This window comes from Tamandua tetradactyla, chromosome X (assembly GCF_023851605.1).
Source record: "Tamandua tetradactyla isolate mTamTet1 chromosome X, mTamTet1.pri, whole genome shotgun sequence".
In the NCBI taxonomy this organism is placed as follows: domain Eukaryota; kingdom Metazoa; phylum Chordata; class Mammalia; order Pilosa; family Myrmecophagidae; genus Tamandua; species Tamandua tetradactyla.
The window spans coordinates 6,671,255-6,687,154 of NC_135353.1; the positions used below are offsets into that span (position 1 = coordinate 6,671,255).

At 58.4% G+C, this 15,900-nt stretch overlaps 2 protein-coding genes across 5 annotated transcripts; both read left to right on the forward strand.

The window, feature by feature from the left end:
- Positions 1-132: 132 nt before the first annotated feature.
- On the forward strand, positions 133-6,150 carry GDI1 (GDP dissociation inhibitor 1). Of its 3 annotated transcripts, none has more exons than XM_077145783.1 (12): positions 133-274; positions 1,343-1,450; positions 1,599-1,698; positions 1,826-1,960; positions 2,470-2,668; positions 2,953-3,084; positions 3,743-3,842; positions 4,285-4,456; positions 4,731-4,875; positions 4,978-5,032; positions 5,116-5,295; positions 5,965-6,150. In XM_077145783.1, exons 1-11 carry the CDS (start codon positions 230-232, stop codon positions 5,266-5,268), a joined length of 1,344 nt encoding a protein of 447 aa, XP_077001898.1. In that variant the 5' UTR covers positions 133-229; the 3' UTR covers positions 5,269-5,295; positions 5,965-6,150. The 3 variants fall into 3 exon arrangements, with proteins under 3 accessions (XP_077001898.1, XP_077001899.1, XP_077001897.1); XM_077145784.1 differs by having other exon boundaries at positions 5,968-6,150; XM_077145782.1 differs by having other exon boundaries at positions 5,116-6,150.
- Positions 6,151-6,382: 232 nt separating this feature from the next.
- Positions 6,383-13,435, forward strand: FAM50A (family with sequence similarity 50 member A). Of its 2 annotated transcripts, none has more exons than XM_077146654.1 (13): positions 6,383-6,587; positions 7,716-7,800; positions 7,903-8,002; positions 8,473-8,618; positions 10,488-10,564; positions 10,696-10,762; positions 10,840-10,901; positions 11,210-11,286; positions 11,711-11,765; positions 11,940-12,012; positions 12,104-12,174; positions 12,894-13,004; positions 13,133-13,435. In XM_077146654.1, exons 1-13 carry the CDS (start codon positions 6,477-6,479, stop codon positions 13,139-13,141), a joined length of 1,044 nt encoding a protein of 347 aa, XP_077002769.1. In that variant the 5' UTR covers positions 6,383-6,476; the 3' UTR covers positions 13,142-13,435. The 2 variants fall into 2 exon arrangements, with proteins under 2 accessions (XP_077002769.1, XP_077002771.1); XM_077146656.1 differs by having other exon boundaries at positions 11,964-12,012.
- Positions 13,436-15,900: the final 2,465 nt, after the last annotated feature.

Below are 15,900 nucleotides of genomic sequence, written 5' to 3' on the forward strand. Positions count from 1 at the left end.
TTATGGTCCGGGACCCCGACAGCCGGGCCGGGGACCGCACGAGGGACGGCGTGCCCGCCCGGGGGCGGGGCAGGGGCGGGGAGCGGCCGGGACTCTTTGACGCCGCGGAGGGGTCGTGCGGCTGACAGCCGTGCCGCCATCTTTGGTCCAGTGCGGCGGCGGCGGCGGCGGCGGCGGCTGAGGTGAGGGAGGAGGAGGAGGAGCCGGCGCTGACACCGAGGGCTGAGCCATGGACGAGGAATACGACGTGATCGTGCTGGGCACCGGCCTCACCGTGAGTCGGCGTCGGGGCCTGCCGGCTCCCAGGCGGGCGTCCCCCGCGATGATGCGGCTCCCGGTCGCCCCCTTCCCGGTCCCGTTCCCCGACGCCGCCTGCGCTCGTCGTTTTCCGAAGGGACACCTCGGTGTCCATCCCACGACGGCGCCCACCCCCATCGCGGGGGTGCCGTCGCCTCTAAAGGGCCCCTCCAGCCCGGCCGCCCCCGCGCCGCGTCCCCGGCCTTCTTCCCCTCCCTTCGCCCCCCCGGGAAACGCAGCCCACCCGGGCGATATCCTCTCCCACCTTGCCTGATTCCGGCGGGGGGATGAAGTGCTGGCCAGGGTAGCCCCCGCATAACCTGTCTTCCTCGCGTCTCCTGGGGCCAGGGAGTCCAGGGAATGTTCCAGAAGAAGCTGGAGTGGGGGCAGCACCCCCCTTCCCGCTCTCCCACCCCGGTTTCCCATGGAGACTAGGGCTGAGGAGGATCCGCAGCCTTTGTCCTTGGGTTGGGGACACGGATTGGCGCGGATGTTTATCTCCCCCCTCTTCCCCAGCACCCAGTGGGCCGGCTTCCCAGATGGATTCATGGCCCCCAGTCCGTGGCCCAGAAGGGTCAGGGTCAGGGTCTGAAAAAAGAGCAGCCCAGGCAGGGGTGGCAATGAGCCGAGCCTTTCCTCACTTCCCTTCCGGGGAGGGGGCCCTTCGTGGTCCCACTAGCTCTTCTCTCCATCTCCTCTGTGGCGGGTTGTGTCATATTGTCCTGGCCCTGCATAGACAGAAGACTTTCTTGGCCGGCTAGTGGCTGTCCACGTATCTGCTGGATGCCCTCCTTCTCCCTCAGGCCCTGAGTTAATTCTTTCCTTATTGCCCTTTTGGCCCCACAAGGTGGTGACAAAGGAGACTGGAGCCAGGTGACCTATCACCCCCACTTTTAGGATAAGCGACTAACCTGGGAAGGTGTCATGGGAAGAGCCATCCACCCCAGCAGGACCCTTCCCCGGGGTTGGCTCTCCTTTCAGGCGTGGGGATGGGAAACAGCCAGGGCTGCTGGTGGGCACGTGGGCAGGTGGCCTCTTCTTGCAGGAATGTATCCTGTCTGGGATCATGTCTGTGAACGGGAAGAAGGTGCTGCACATGGACCGGAACCCCTACTACGGGGGTGAGAGCTCCTCCATCACACCCTTGGAGGAGGTGAGGCGTGGCCCAGGCCTGGGCGAGACTCCTGCTTAACTTTGCCGTGCGGCTCGAGGCCGTACCTCACATTCTCTGGGCCACTGGGGTTGGGGGTTAGGGAGGGAGGGGACAGGCCTCAAGGTATCTCTCTCTTTCTTGCTTGCAGCTATATAAGCGTTTTCAATTCGAGGAGGGACCCCCTGAATCAATGGGCCGGGGCCGAGACTGGAATGTTGACCTGATCCCGAAATTTCTCATGGCCAATGGTGAGGAAGATGATGGAGGAATGGGGGTGAGGGTGATTAGGAGGACCAGAGGAAGAGCAGTCAGGCTGGAGGATGAGGAGGGATTCCCCCCCCCCACCTTGCTCTTCTCTCCCTACCCACCCCCCAGGGCAGCTGGTGAAGATGCTGTTGTATACTGAGGTGACTCGCTACCTGGACTTTAAGGTTGTTGAGGGCAGCTTTGTCTACAAGGGGGGCAAGATCTACAAAGTGCCGTCCACTGAGACCGAGGCCTTGGCTTCCAGTGAGTGTGATTGCCTTGGGCCAGGGAACAATGCCGGTGAGATGGGCGTTCTCTATATGGGTAGAAGTTGATTGACAAGAATAGGGAGTGCCTGGCCGGCCTTAGGCTGCATTCTGTAGGCAGTAGTGTACTCAAGGCCCCTTGCTCTGTCATCCCTCACTGCCCTTCTCACGATTCCTCAGGCTCAACATTGGAAGGGAAGTCAGACACGGAGGCTGGGTGGAGAGGAGACTCCCTGGGAGAAACTTCAGCCTTTGAAATAGTCTCTATTTGACCCAGGAACCCTAAGTGTGGTAACAGGGAGGGCCCTTAAAGTCTGTCCCACTCAACCCCCTTTTGTACAGATGGGGAAACCGAGGCTGAGAGGGGTAGAGAGCTTAATCTAAGGTCCCACAGCTTCAGTGCCAGTACTCCTCCAGGAGCGGGTTCCTGGCTGCTGGCTCTACCGCGGGGGAAAGAGGAGCTTTACTTTCAATGCCTAGTGCATCTTATTATAATGTTTCCCGCAGATCTGATGGGCATGTTTGAGAAGCGGCGCTTCCGCAAGTTCTTGGTGTTTGTGGCAAATTTTGATGAGAACGACCCCAAGACCTTTGAAGGGGTCGACCCTCAGACCACCAGCATGCGTGACGTCTACCGAAAGTTTGACTTGGGCCAGGATGTCATTGACTTCACTGGCCACGCCCTGGCGCTCTATCGCACTGATGAGTGAGGGGAAGCTGGGACAGGGCGCAGGGCTTCCTTTCTGTGGCAGCAGGAACATCCCTGGATGTTCTGTACCCCCATGCCAGCCTGTTCCTCTCTCTATTCACTCCTCCCACCTCTTCTATATCCCTCACATACTCAGCCTGCTGTCCTTCCCTCCCATCCCTGGATTTGACCCATATTTTTTCCCCAGACCATCTAGGGTGGTAGGGAGGATGACCTGGTGCCTGGGTTTGGGTAAGCTGGGGGTTCTCCTGTCTTAAGTATTCCCTCCCCTGTCCCCTCAGCTACCTGGACCAACCCTGTCTTGAGACCATCAACCGCATCAAATTGTACAGCGAGTCCCTGGCCCGGTATGGCAAGAGCCCCTATTTGTACCCACTCTATGGCCTTGGTGAGCTGCCCCAGGGATTCGCAAGGTGAGGCATAGCTTTCTTTAGTCGGTATTAGCAGGTAGGACTTCAGCGTTTCTGTAGTGTTTTCTATTTTCTCGTCTATGACCTTAGTTGACTTGGCCATCATACTTGGGTCACACGGGCCCAGGAGCATCTGGGGGTGACTTTGGGGGTGAGGTACCAAAATCTCCACCTGTGTGGTTTACTCTGTTCGTGGTCTGGTCAGGGGCAGCACCAGGAGAGGCCCTGAGACCCAGAAACTTGATTTGGGGCTTGGTCAGTAGCCACCTCTACTCCAGAGCTGCCTTAGTTTCTGGCCCCATGGACCATTTCCATGTGGCACTGCACCCTCATGGCACCCTTCCTCCTCGCCTGTTTTTTTTTTTTTAAACAACAAGCATTTATTGGCTTGCAGTTTTCCACATTGAGATATTGGCCAGGCTCACTTTCTCCCTTAAGATGGTCTGCTAGTCTTTTGTGGAATATTCTGGGTAGAAGCTCCAGAGAGGAAGGAGTGCCTGATTTGAATCTTGGATTTGTGGCAGCAACAGGGCTGGGATGGACAATCTCTTAGCCTGGGGCAGTGTCCTCTGCACCCCCCTGGTAGGGAGGGAGGGTACAATGGCACCAAGGTCCTGTGTCTCCTGGCACCAGGACTTCATCATCACCTTCCCCACCACAGGTTGAGCGCCATCTATGGAGGCACATATATGCTGAACAAACCTGTGGATGACATCATCATGGAGAACGGCAAAGTGGTGGGAGTGAAGTCAGAGGGGGAGGTAAGCTGGCTCCTCTCTGGAGCTGCCCTGCCTTCTCGGTGCCAGGGCTTGGCTGACTTCCTGAGAGGCCCTGTGTTCTGTGACTCTGGTCTGCAGTGGTTCTGCTCCTCAGCTGGAAGAGTATCTGGGGAAAGCATGGAGCCCTTCCTGTCAGCCCTCATACTGTGCTGGTGGTCCAGAGAGCTTTTTCAGTTGAAGCATCTGGGCTGAGGGCATCAGCCCTGTTGTGCATTTTGGGGCCTCCCTCCCTGAGCAGACTGGTGTGCCAGGTTCTGTCCTGGCCCTGCCAAGAGCAGAGCTGGGCATTATGGGAGGGGCAAGTGCTTTCAGCTCAGAGGAGCTCCCTGTCTGCCAGAGATGCCATCCTTAGCCTTGCGCCCCACCCCCATGACCACCTAGGGAGACCAGAGTACAAGGCCGAGTCTGTCTGGTGCCTTCACAGGTGGCCCGCTGCAAGCAGCTGATCTGTGACCCCAGCTATGTTCCGGATCGGGTGAGGAAGGCAGGCCAGGTTATCCGCATCATCTGTATTCTCAGCCACCCCATTAAGAACACGAACGATGCCAACTCCTGCCAAATCATCATTCCCCAGAACCAGGTCAACAGGAAGTCTGGTAGGCATTGCCGAGGCATGACTTCCCCTAGTGCATTCTCTTTGGGGTGGCTCTGCCTCTTCCCATCAGACTTGGGGCTCTTTGGCTGATTCTTCGGTGGAAGAGAAGGGCAGTCCTCCCCCTTCTTCGGGGCCCTAGGGTTTGAGTGGCTTCTCTTGACTTCTCTGTGAAGGCAGCGACTCAGATATTGCCTGTCTTTTGGGATGTTGGCGGGGTGGGCAGGCCTGAGCTGCACCCCTGCAGCCCTTGGTAACTGAGCGCCTCCTGTGGGCAGACATCTACGTGTGCATGATCTCCTATGCACACAACGTGGCTGCGCAGGGCAAGTACATCGCTATCGCAAGCACTACAGTGGAGACTGCAGACCCCGAAAAGGAGATAGAGCCGGCCCTGGAGCTGCTGGAGCCCATTGACCAGAAGTGAGAGGCTGAGGGGGTGCGAGGGGAGGGGGGAAGCCGAGAGCACCTGAGAGAGGAAGGCCTGGTATGAGACCTGTCCCTTCTCTTTCACCTGTCCCACAGGTTTGTGGCTGTCAGTGACTTGTATGAGCCCCTTGACGATGGCTCTGAGAGCCAGGTAAGTAGGCCTGACCCCAGCTCCTGTCTGCCTGTTCAGGGCCCCGTCCGCCTCACCCTGGGCCCCTGGCTGGTTGTTTCCAGGTATTCTGTTCCTGCTCCTACGATGCCACCACACACTTTGAGACAACCTGCAATGACATCAAAGACATCTACAAACGCATGGCAGGCTCTGCCTTCGACTTTGAGAACATGAAGCGCAAACAGAACGATGTCTTTGGAGAAACTGACCAGTGATGGCCCACCGCCCTGCCCCAGCCCTAGGTGCCCCCCCTTCCCTGCACCACTCTGCTCCATCTGTTCTCTTCCAAGGGCAGGGGGAGACTGGGGGTGGTGGCCGGGGCACTCTTATTTCCAGAATCTTCTGCTTCCCCCACCACAGTCCCCATCACCCACCTCATATGATTCACTGACCAAATCCTTAACCGTAGTGATGGTTTGGGAGATGGGGGGGGGGTAGCGTCCTCTTTCTTGGCCCTTCCTTTATCCTGAGAAGAGAGGGTTCCTTTCTTTGTGTGTGTCTCTTCCCCCCAAACCCTAATTCTTCTGCTCTGTTTGCAAAGACTGTAGAGGAAAAAGCTGAATTCCGCCCCTACTGCTCTTACCCTCACTGTAGTGGCCTTTGGAGACATCCCTGCCTCCCCCACCAACTAGCTTGTGTGTTGGAGAGAAGGGGCCCTCCCAGCACAAAGTCGCATCCCCCCCTAATTTATTCTAATTTATTAACGTGGCCCACCCTCTCGGAGCACAGTAGAAGGGAGTGGTGTGGTGCCTGGGGGCTGTGGCCTGGGGCTGCCCTGGCCCTTGCCCAGCCCCAGAAGGACTCAGCCTGGGAGGGGGCCAAGGTGGGGGTGTGGCACAAGCCGAGGTGCATTTTGCTGTTTTTTTTTTTTTTGTCTTTGTGTTTGCATCCTCTGGTACTTGCTGAGAGAGAAGAGAGATTTGAACCAAGCAGAAGGAGGTGGGCAAACGGATCCAAGCCCCAGTGCTCCCCGCCCCACCCCGTGCCCTTTCCTTAGTGGTGGGAAACCCTTATCTTGCAAAGTGAATGTGCCCCCTTCCCCACCCTATAGCGTCTTTCACAGGAAAAAGACCCCCAATAAAACTGTTGAAACCTCAGCGTGGGTCTTTATTTTCGAAGAGCCTGGCGGGGCTGGAGGGTCCCCGGGCCTGGGACTGCGGGTTAGTGGGAACTGGGGCCAAACGGAGGCGCTGGGAAAGGCAATGGTTTGCACCCGGCACTCGCAGTGCCTCGGGCGCAGGGCCGCGGGGGCTGGGGTCACGTGGGCGGGGGGCGGGGCCGGGGTCACGTGCCAGGGGCGGCGCCCACAGCGTCCTCCGGTGGCCGACGTCACGGCGTGGCGTCAGCTGCCTGCACAGCCGCTGAGCCTCGTCGGATTGCCGCTGCCACTGCCGCCACTGCCACTGCCACTGCCGCCGCCGCCATGGCCCAGTACAAGGGCGCCGCGAGCGAGGCGGGCCGCGCCATGCACCTGATGAAGAAGCGCGAGAAGCAGCGCGAGCAGATGGAGCAGATGAAGCAGCGCATCGCCGAGGTGCGCGGCCCGCGGGCGCCGGGGCTGGGACGGCTCAGAGCATGCGCAGCGCGCGCCGCCCGCCCGCGGCCCCGATGCCACCCCCGGCCGCCGGGGGGCGCGGGGAAGGAGGATTCCCCTCCCATCTGGGTAGAGGGGCGCCCGGGGAGAACCTGTGACCACCGTCCGGCGCGGGACGGCCTGGGCCCACAGCGTCGGGGGGCGGGGGCGGGCGCCCCTGCTCTTTGCCCTCCGGGGTCTCAGCAGAGCTTGAGCCGGGCCTGAGGGGCCGGAAGGGCCGCAGGCCCCGCGCGGCCACCCCAGGGACCCCCACAGCCAGTTCTCCAACCTTCGCACCTGCGTCAAAGGCAGGCTGCACCCGTGGTGGTCCTTGCCCAGCCCCTCAGCGAGTGGCCAGTGAGGGTGGGTGGTCAGAAGATTAGCCCTTGGCCGCTTCCCTTCACTCTTCCTCTGCCCCCTCTGTGGTGGCTCCGCTGGCTCTGGGGGAGTCTGGAGCAGACGGCCAGTCCTCTGTCAGTCACCTCCTTTGTGTCCCTCCTTTGCAGGCCCTTGGCCAGAGAGGGATGGATCCCATGGCTGAGGCCCACTGCTGAGGCTGTGGAGAGGAGGGAGGAAAGGGTCTTGGGACCCGGCCCTTGGGCCACAGGTTTCTTGTTCATCTTCTCTTTACACCTGCTCTGGGTCTCTGGAGACTTAGCTCAAAAGGTGGGCAGGGTCGGGGTGCAAGGGTAGTTGAGTGGTAGAATTCTCATCTGCCTTGTGGGAGACCCGGGTTCGAGTCCCACTGTAGACACTTCCCCAAAACAAAACAAACAAACAAAAATTCAATAAATGGTGCTGTGATAATGGGTTACTCACATGGGAAAAGAATGAAATGTGACCCCTACCATACAGCATACAATAAAACAAAGCTGCCCAGGAAAAGATGCCAGTAGGAGCCCACGGGCCCTGAGGGGGTGCAGCTGGGAAGGAACCAACCTGAGCCCTCACAGCCACGTGGGGCCCTTAGGTGGGCAAACGGGCCCAGGTCTTTTCCAAGGTCACACCGTAGTGGGTCTGGAGCAGATCTGGACTTGAATGCAAGGCGGGGTGGAGGGTGGCTCTCATTGCCACCCTTCCTCCCTGCAGGAGAACATAATGAAATCCAATATCGACAAGAAGTTCTCGGCGCATTATGACGCCGTGGAAGCGGAGCTCAAATCCAGCACTGTGGGTGAGCGGGCCACGGGCCTCCCCCTTCCCTGGGCCCTGCAGCCTGCGCCCTCACTTGCCTCTGGGCTACTGACCCCTTGCCCCGTGTGTCCTACCCGCTCAGGTCTCGTGACCCTGAACGACATGAAGGCCAAGCAGGAGGCGCTGGTGAAGGAGCGCGAGAAGCAGCTGGCCAAGAAGGAGCAGTCCAAGGAGCTTCAGCTGTGGGTATCTTCCCCTGGCGGTCTGGCCAGCTCTTGGCGGGCAGTCCCCTGCCGTTGAGCTCTAGATGATTCTTGGAGACTCTCCGTGGCGGGAGGGGTGCCTTGGCTTCGGGAAGAGGCATAGCATCTGGGTGGGCACACATGTTTCTCTGCCACGCTCTCAGGACCCACAGGGAAGACCTCCATGGCGTGGCTTCCCATGTGCTTGGGCCCTCCTGTCAAGGCGGTGAGCCCTGGGCCGGGTCCTGGCCACGCTCCAGAGCCCTGATTGTCTGTATTTTTTGGTTTTTCCCTCTGTTTGGGTTCTGTCCCTGCATCTTACCTAGAGCCCTGCCCATTAGCTCGAGGTGGGCCCTGGGGAAGGAGAACTCTACAGGGGTGCTAGGGGGTCCCAGGCCCCCTGTACCACACATAAGTGGCTCTACATCAAGGAAGGGGCCGTGTGCCTGAGCCCCCCGGTGCCTTGGCAGGAAGCTGGAGAAGCTGCGAGAGAAGGAGCGCAAAAAGGAGGCCAAACGGAAGATCTCCAGTCTGTCCTTCACCCTGGAGGAGGAGGAGGAGGGAGCCGAGGAGGAGGAGGAGATGGCCATGGATGAGGAGGAGCTGGAAAGGGAAGGTGAGGGGAGGCTTGGGGTGGGGGGAAGCCCTGCCTGGGCCCCCACGGTTCTAGAACAAAGAAGCAGATCTGCACCCAACCACACCACTCTGGCCTCGACTGCCTGCTGTGTTTAGGACCCTGAGCACCAAGCAGGGTGGGAGAGAAAGAAAGGGACACTTTCCTGCGTGGGGAGGTGACAGTGAGTCACAGCCAGGTGTGTAGCTGCTGCGGCAAGAAGGTTCCAGAAGCTGCCCTTCGAAGGTGTCATGAAGTGTAGACCAAGTAGGGGAGAAGGCCACTCGATTTGTTTCAACCTATATAAGGTGACCACCTTCCCAGGCGCAGTCCTGCCTGTTCCGGGAACCATGTTAAAATATGCCAAGAACAATGGGTGAAACGACTGTCAGCGACACGTGTATTTAACTTATTGTCTCCAAAGTTGCACTTACCCTAACATATCTGAAACATGACCATTTCAGCACAACGCTCCCAACCGTGTTGGCCCCACTTGGAGGGCTCAGTGGCTGTGTGGTGGGGTCTCTCATCCAGGGCAGTGCACGCTTGAGAGAGGTCAGCTTCTCTGTGCGTCCCCAGGGCTCTTCCAGAACTCTGGGGACTTTTCTCCCTCACTCCCACGGGGTCATTTTAGGGGGCCTCTTTTGTTCTTTTTTTGTGATGACTTCTCAGGGATTCTCACGTGCAACCAGGCTCAAGACCCCCTTAAGAGCTTCGAGCTGTCTTGCGGGGCAGTGGTTCTCAAAGTGTGCCTTGGGGACCCCTGGGGGACTACAGGACCCTTCCAGGGGCTCCGCAACGTCCTCCCCATTTCCCTGGGAATACCGCAGCGTTATTTGCCCTTCTCAATCTCGTCCTCTTCCAAGCGTGAGTTGGAGTTTTCCAGAAGTCACCTGATGTGTGGCAGCATCCTCCATCCGACAGCTCAGGGCGGGCGTGTGTGCTTGTATGTTCTCAAGCCTCACACAGTTCTCGGCCTTGAATTTTTTTTTTTTTTTTTTTTTTTGGCACGGGCAGTCTCCGAGACTCGAACCCGGGTCTCCAGCGCGGCAGGTGAGAATGCCATTGAGCCACCGTTGCACTGCCCTCGGTCTTCATTTTTAATTCTGCAGCTATCAAACGGCTCTGTCCCACATGAACCCGAGCCCCCCGGGACCCTCATTAAAGGAAAGTTAAAGGGCCCCAAGACCAACAAGCTGATGAACTGCTCGGCCTGGTCGTCTGTGTCTGCGCAGGGGAAACTGAGGCCCGGGCCCCAGGCCTTGGCCCGAGTGCGCATCAGAGGCCTTTCCTTTACCTGCTCCCATCTGACTCACAGTTTACTTGCTGAGTGACTGTGGGCCAGTCATGGAGCTCCCCTGAGCTTCAGTTTCCTCACCTGGGGTGATGGAACCCTCGGGGCCCTGCGGAGGCAGCTATGAGGATCAGATGGGCTGTCGGATGTGGGGGCAAGCGGCCACCCCACTGCGGCCCCTCTGCCCCCAGTGCTGAGGGGTCCTTCTGAGGGACTCTGCGTCATGGCCGCTGGGACAGGAGCGTGGCCCCCGGCCCTCTGTCCAGTTGCTGGCTATGGCGATCGAGCTGACCTGGCCACCATGCCTCTTGGCAGAGCCGGGAGAAAGCTGGCACACTCTGTTCTGGTAATGGATGGTGGTGACGGTGGTACGGAGGTATAAATGTTTTAAGTTTAAAAATAAAGACAAAATGTAAAAGCCAACACAGGCCTGCGTGGTGGAGCCCGGCCTGGGAAAAGAGGGGACCTCCAGGGCAGTCGAGAAAACCACCGAAGGGTGGCATCCGAGCCCTGAAGGCCCCAGGGTGCCTCAGGTGGCCTCCCCTATGCCTGCTGACGCCCATCTGGTTTTGCCTCAGAGGTCACCACGAAGAAGAGGAAGTTGGGAAAGAACCCAGATGTGGACACGAGCTTCCTGCCTGACCGAGACCGAGAGGTAAAGAAGGCCTGGCCCGGCTCTGACCCCACCCTCGACCGTGACCTTGGCCCTGGCCCAGCCCTGGCGGAGGCTCTTGCTCTTCCTTGAGCAACCCGGGGCCTCCTTCCTCTGCCCCTTTCCTCTCCCAGGAGGAGGAGAATCGGCTCCGGGAAGAGCTGCGACAGGAGTGGGAAGCCAAACAGGAGAAGATCAAGAGTGAGCCCTGGGTGGGACGGGCAGGGGGCATGGGGACACCTGGGGCCAGAGGGCCGAGACGCAGTCCTGCTTTGTAGGTGAGGAGATCGAAATCACCTTCAGCTACTGGGACGGTTCTGGCCACCGGCGCACGGTAAAGGTAGGCCATGGGGAGAGGTGGGGGCCGGGCTGGGCCTGGGGCTCTGCTCCCCACTCCCCTGAACACCCCAGCTGCCCTTGGGGTTCCTTAGAAGTGGTTGAAAAGCCTGCGGGCAGCTGGGTGTGGGTGGCCCCTGGGGGTCCTGGTGGCCAGCAGGGAACAGGGCCCTGCTTTGCTTGGGGGCATTGGGGTCTTGGGCCTGTCCTCAGTCTCCAGGGTCCCCTGGGCAGGGACCTCTGAGCCATTGCCTCGTGGGAACCCTTCTCGGGGCTATCGCTTCCCTTCCTTAAACCCTGGGCTCCCTGCAGATGAAGAAAGGCAACACGATGCAGCAGTTCCTGCAGAAGGCTCTGGAAATTCTGCGCAAGGACTTCAGCGAGCTCAGGTAGGGGTGTGCGTGCCCGTGGGAGTGGGGGGGTGTATGAGACCGCGTAGGGACGCGGGGATGCTGGGGCGTGTGCGTGTGTGTGTATGCAGGTGCGTGGAGGCTGCGGTCCCAGCCGGGGTGCCCGAGCCCCATGGCAGGGTGCCTTGGTCCTGGGAGCAGGGTCAGGCCCCGCTTTCCTTCCTGCCCACTGCGGAGAGCTCTATCGGGGCAGGCGCTGGCCTCGCTTCTTCAGCCCAGAGGCAGAGAACTGGGGGTGGGGTGGTCCAGAGCTCTGGGCTCCGAAAACCACGGCGCCTCCCCCGAGGCCTCTGGGCTGCCACCTTAGCACCCCCAGTCCTTGGCTCGCTGGGATCCCGGCTAGGCCCGCACCCCTCTGGCCCCCGGGACTGGCCACCCAGCCCTACTATTCTTCTGCTTCCAGGTCAGCCGGCGTGGAACAGCTCATGTACATCAAGGAGGACCTGATCATCCCGCACGTGAGTCCCCCTTCGCCCCCCGTGGTGCCCTGCCCTCAGCCCCGGGCTTCCGGGGTGGCACGCAGAGCTGCAAGCCCCCCCGGGGGAGGTTTCTCAGACCTGCGCGGGGGGGGTGGCGGGGGGCGCGTGGAGACCCAGGGGGCAGGCGGGGAGAGGCCGCGCTGACGGCCACAGTGGCCCTCCGTCTTTGGCCTCCAGCACCACAGCTTCTACGACTTCATCGTCACCAAGGCCAGAGGGAAGAGCGGTGAGTGGGGCAGCCCGGTACCCCGCGCCGCCCAGCGGGAGCCTGGGAGGTGGCTGGGGTGGCAGGACGGATGGCTGCTTCTCCCCCACAGGGCCGCTCTTCAACTTCGACGTCCATGATGACGTGCGGCTGCTCAGTGACGCCACCGTGGAGAAGGACGAGGTACGTTGGGGTCTGGGCGGGGTGCTGTGCCTGGGGGGCTTTTGTTAAACATACCCACATACAAACACAAGCGTTCTTACCATACGATCAGCATTCCGTTCTCATACATAAGCAGTAATTCGCAATGTCATCACATAGTTGTATATTCATCATCATGATCATTTCTTAGAACATTTTGCATCAATTCAGAAAAAGAAATAAAAAGAAAGCAGAAAAAAAAATTCATGCATGCCATACCCCTTACCCCTCCCTTTCATTGATTACTAGCATTTCAATACTAAATTTATTTTAGCATTTGTTCCCATTATTTATTTTTATTCCATATGTTCTACTCCTTTGTTGACAAGGTAAATAAAAGGAGCATCAGACACAAGGTTTTCACAATCACACAGTCACATTGTGACAGCTGTATCATTATTCAATCATCCTCAAAAAACATGGCTACTGGCACACAGCTCTACATTTTCAGGCAGTTCCCTCCAGCCTCTCCATTACATCTTGGATAACAAGGTGATATCTACTTAATGCGTAAGAATAACCTCCAGGATAACCTCTCCACTCTGTTTGGACTCTCTCAGCCATTGACACTTTATCTTGTCTCATTTTGCTCTTCCCTCTATTGGTCGAGAAGGTTTTCTCAATCCGGGAGGGGGGTTTTGACCCTCGGCCCACACGGGCAAGGGCCCCTCAGCCGCAGCTTCTGGAACATTCTTCCACAGTCTCACGCGGGAAAAGTGGTACTGAGGAGCTGGTACGAGAAGAACAAGCACATCTTCCCGGCCAGCCGCTGGGAGCCCTACGACCCCGAGAAGAAGTGGGACAAGTACACGGTGAGCCGGAGGCTGGCGGGGATGGCTGGGCAGCTGGGGGCTGCCCCAAGGCAGAGGCAGAGGAGCTCCTCCGGCCGGCTCCTGCTAACCCCTGCTGTCCCCTGTCCCCCCACCCCCCCGCCCCGCAGATCCGGTGACCGTCACGGGAGGCAGCATGCCTGGGGTCTTTGTGTACCCCGTCTGGGCTCAGCCCTGCGTCCCCGGGACTCCAGGTGGCCCCATCTCCTCTTTTCCCCTTCTTCCGGGTTGCACCGTGCTGGTTGCTGCTTGTCCTCTGTCCCCCTGGCACTGACTACCATTCGCCACTTTTGTCTTTTACAATGAAGAAACTCACGTCAGAGCTGGAGCACTGCTCCCCCTGAGACAGCGCATGTTCTGTGTTAAGAGAAACAGAAAAATTTAGTGGAGATAAAAAATCCCGTGATGTACAATTCAGCGTTTGGGCCAGTTTAGAGTGTGCGCCATTTACGCGGTCGCTAGGCGGCGTGGCCGTCACTGCTGCCCAGTCCCCAGGATATTTTCCTCAAGCACAAGGAAGCCCCTGGCTCTGCTCTCCATCCCCCGGCCACCTTGGGGCTGCTTGCTGTTCCCCTGGGTCGGCCTGTTCCGGGCTTTTTCATACAAATGGGATCAGCCTGGCGTGTGGCCTCGTGTGTGTCTGGTGGTTGGGGGACCAGGAGGGAGTGTGAGTTGGTGGCGGAAGTAGGGGGAGCACTTCCCAGGAGCCTCCGTGTGGGTGCCGCCCCCCTCGGAGTGCCCCAGATGGAACCCAGCGGTCCCAACCCACCCGTACCATCCAGCACACAGCTCACCCCTCTCCCCTTATGTGACCCGGGGCCCAGGAGAGAGGGACGGCCCAGCTGGGGGGGCAGCTGGTGGGCGGCCTTGACTGGGTCTGAGCTCGGTGGGGTGGGCCCTGGGGGTGGCCATCTGGAGGGGCAGGGGGTGGTGAGGCCTGACCCCAGGTCCTCAGAAGGGGGACAGAAGCCTGGGACCCTGAATGGGGCCTTCGTTGGGGTCCTGGGGGCCCTCTGCCCACCCCCCTCCTGCCTTTCAAGAAGCCCCAGAAGAGCAGATTTCCGGGGAAGGGAACTGCCCACCCCTGCCACTGGTGGCCGCGCCATCCCGGGCTCCCACCTAGGAAGAGGGGTGCTCGTCTGTGTGCGTGGCCCGGGCTCCGAGCCCCAGGGGCCTTTCCTTGGGAACTTGGAGACCTTGGCCGCTGGGAGGGGAGCAGGGCAGGAAGGGAAGAAGAGAAAACCTCAGAGCGATTTTCGTTCTCAGTGCTGCCTTGCCTGGAGCAGCTCTGCTGGGTGCTACGCTCCCAGGGCCCACACATCAGTAGGAGAAGTGCAGAAGCCCCAAATCTCTGGGCCTCTGATAGCGAGGGGCGTGACATGCTTCCTCTCACCTTTTTCCTGCAAGAGGTAGCAGACTGGGCATGGGACAACACGTCGGAATAGCCCACAGGTCTCTCCACACCAGCGCAGACAAAGCTGCTGCCTCCTTTTGAAGCTGCAGAGTAAATATTCCAGATATTACCAGCTCCCTTCCTTGGGCCCCATCCTGCCCTGCAGCCCCCCACCCCAGCATGGGGACAGGGTGCCGGCTGCCCCGACCCTTGACCACAGTCTGCTGGCACTCCACCCCTGGGGACTTGGGCCAACCCAAGAAGGCAGATGTGGCCTTGCAGGGCGAGTTTTTTTTTTTTTCGCATGGGCAGGCACCAGGAATTGAACCCAGGTTTCCCGAATGGCAGGCGAAAATGCTGCCTGCTGAGCCACTGTAGCCCGCCCTTTTTAAAATTTTTAAGTTGTTTCCTTGGGAGCAAGTTCACAGAACATAAAATGAACCATTTTAAAGTGTGCAAGTTCAGTGGCATTTACGTTGCACAACCATTGCCTCTCTCCAGTTCCAAGGTTTTCAGCCTTTTATTTTTAAATAATTCCAGGCTTACAGGAAAGTTGCAAAAAAGAATACAAAACCCCATACAGAGACTATAGCCCCCACCCAGACACTCAGATCCACCACCTTTGAACAATTTGCCACCTTTGCGTTATCATTCTGTCCATCAGTCTGTCTGTTTTCTCTACTTACTATATCGTTTGTCCACATCATGCTCCCTGAACACTTAACACGGCCATGACCATTTCCTAAGAACAGGAATGTTTGCTTATGTAACCGCCTTAAGAGCAGTGTCTCGGTTTGCTAAAGCTGCCGGAATGCAATGTACCAGAAATGGGTTGGCTGTTGCAAAGGGGATTTATTAAGGTACAAGTTACAATTCTAAGGCCATGAAGATGTCCCTGTTAAGGCACCAACAAGAGGATGCCTTTGTGGAGAAAAGGCAGCATTTGGGTTCCTCTGTCACATGGGAAGGCACATGGTGACATCTGCTGGCCCTTTGCTCCCAGGTTTCATTGCTTTCAGCTCCCCGAGCCTGAGGCTTCCTCTCTGAGCTTCTGTGGGCCCTCACTTAGCTTCTCAGGAGCAAACTCTGGATTTCATCTCTTAGCTAAGCATCTCCAAATGTATGTCTTGCTTTCGTTTCTCTGCTACCCATGTGGGTTCTGCAAGCACCTCCATACATCCGCATCTGAGCTTCCTCCAAAATGTTTACCTGTGTTGACTCTTTTAAGGACTCCAGGAAACTAGTTAGGACTCACCTTGAATGGGCGGGGTTAACATCTCCATCCAATCAAAGAGTCCCACCCACAATTGGGTGTTTTATCTCCATGGAAACAACCTAATCAAAAGGTCCCACCCAACCACAGGGCTGTCCTACAAGATTGGATTTTAAGTCCCAGCTCGGAAAGGTCTTCTGCAAGTCAAGGTTATAAAGGAATGCATATTTTCTTCTAGAAAGGATTTCATTCCAAGTACCTCGGGATGTGCA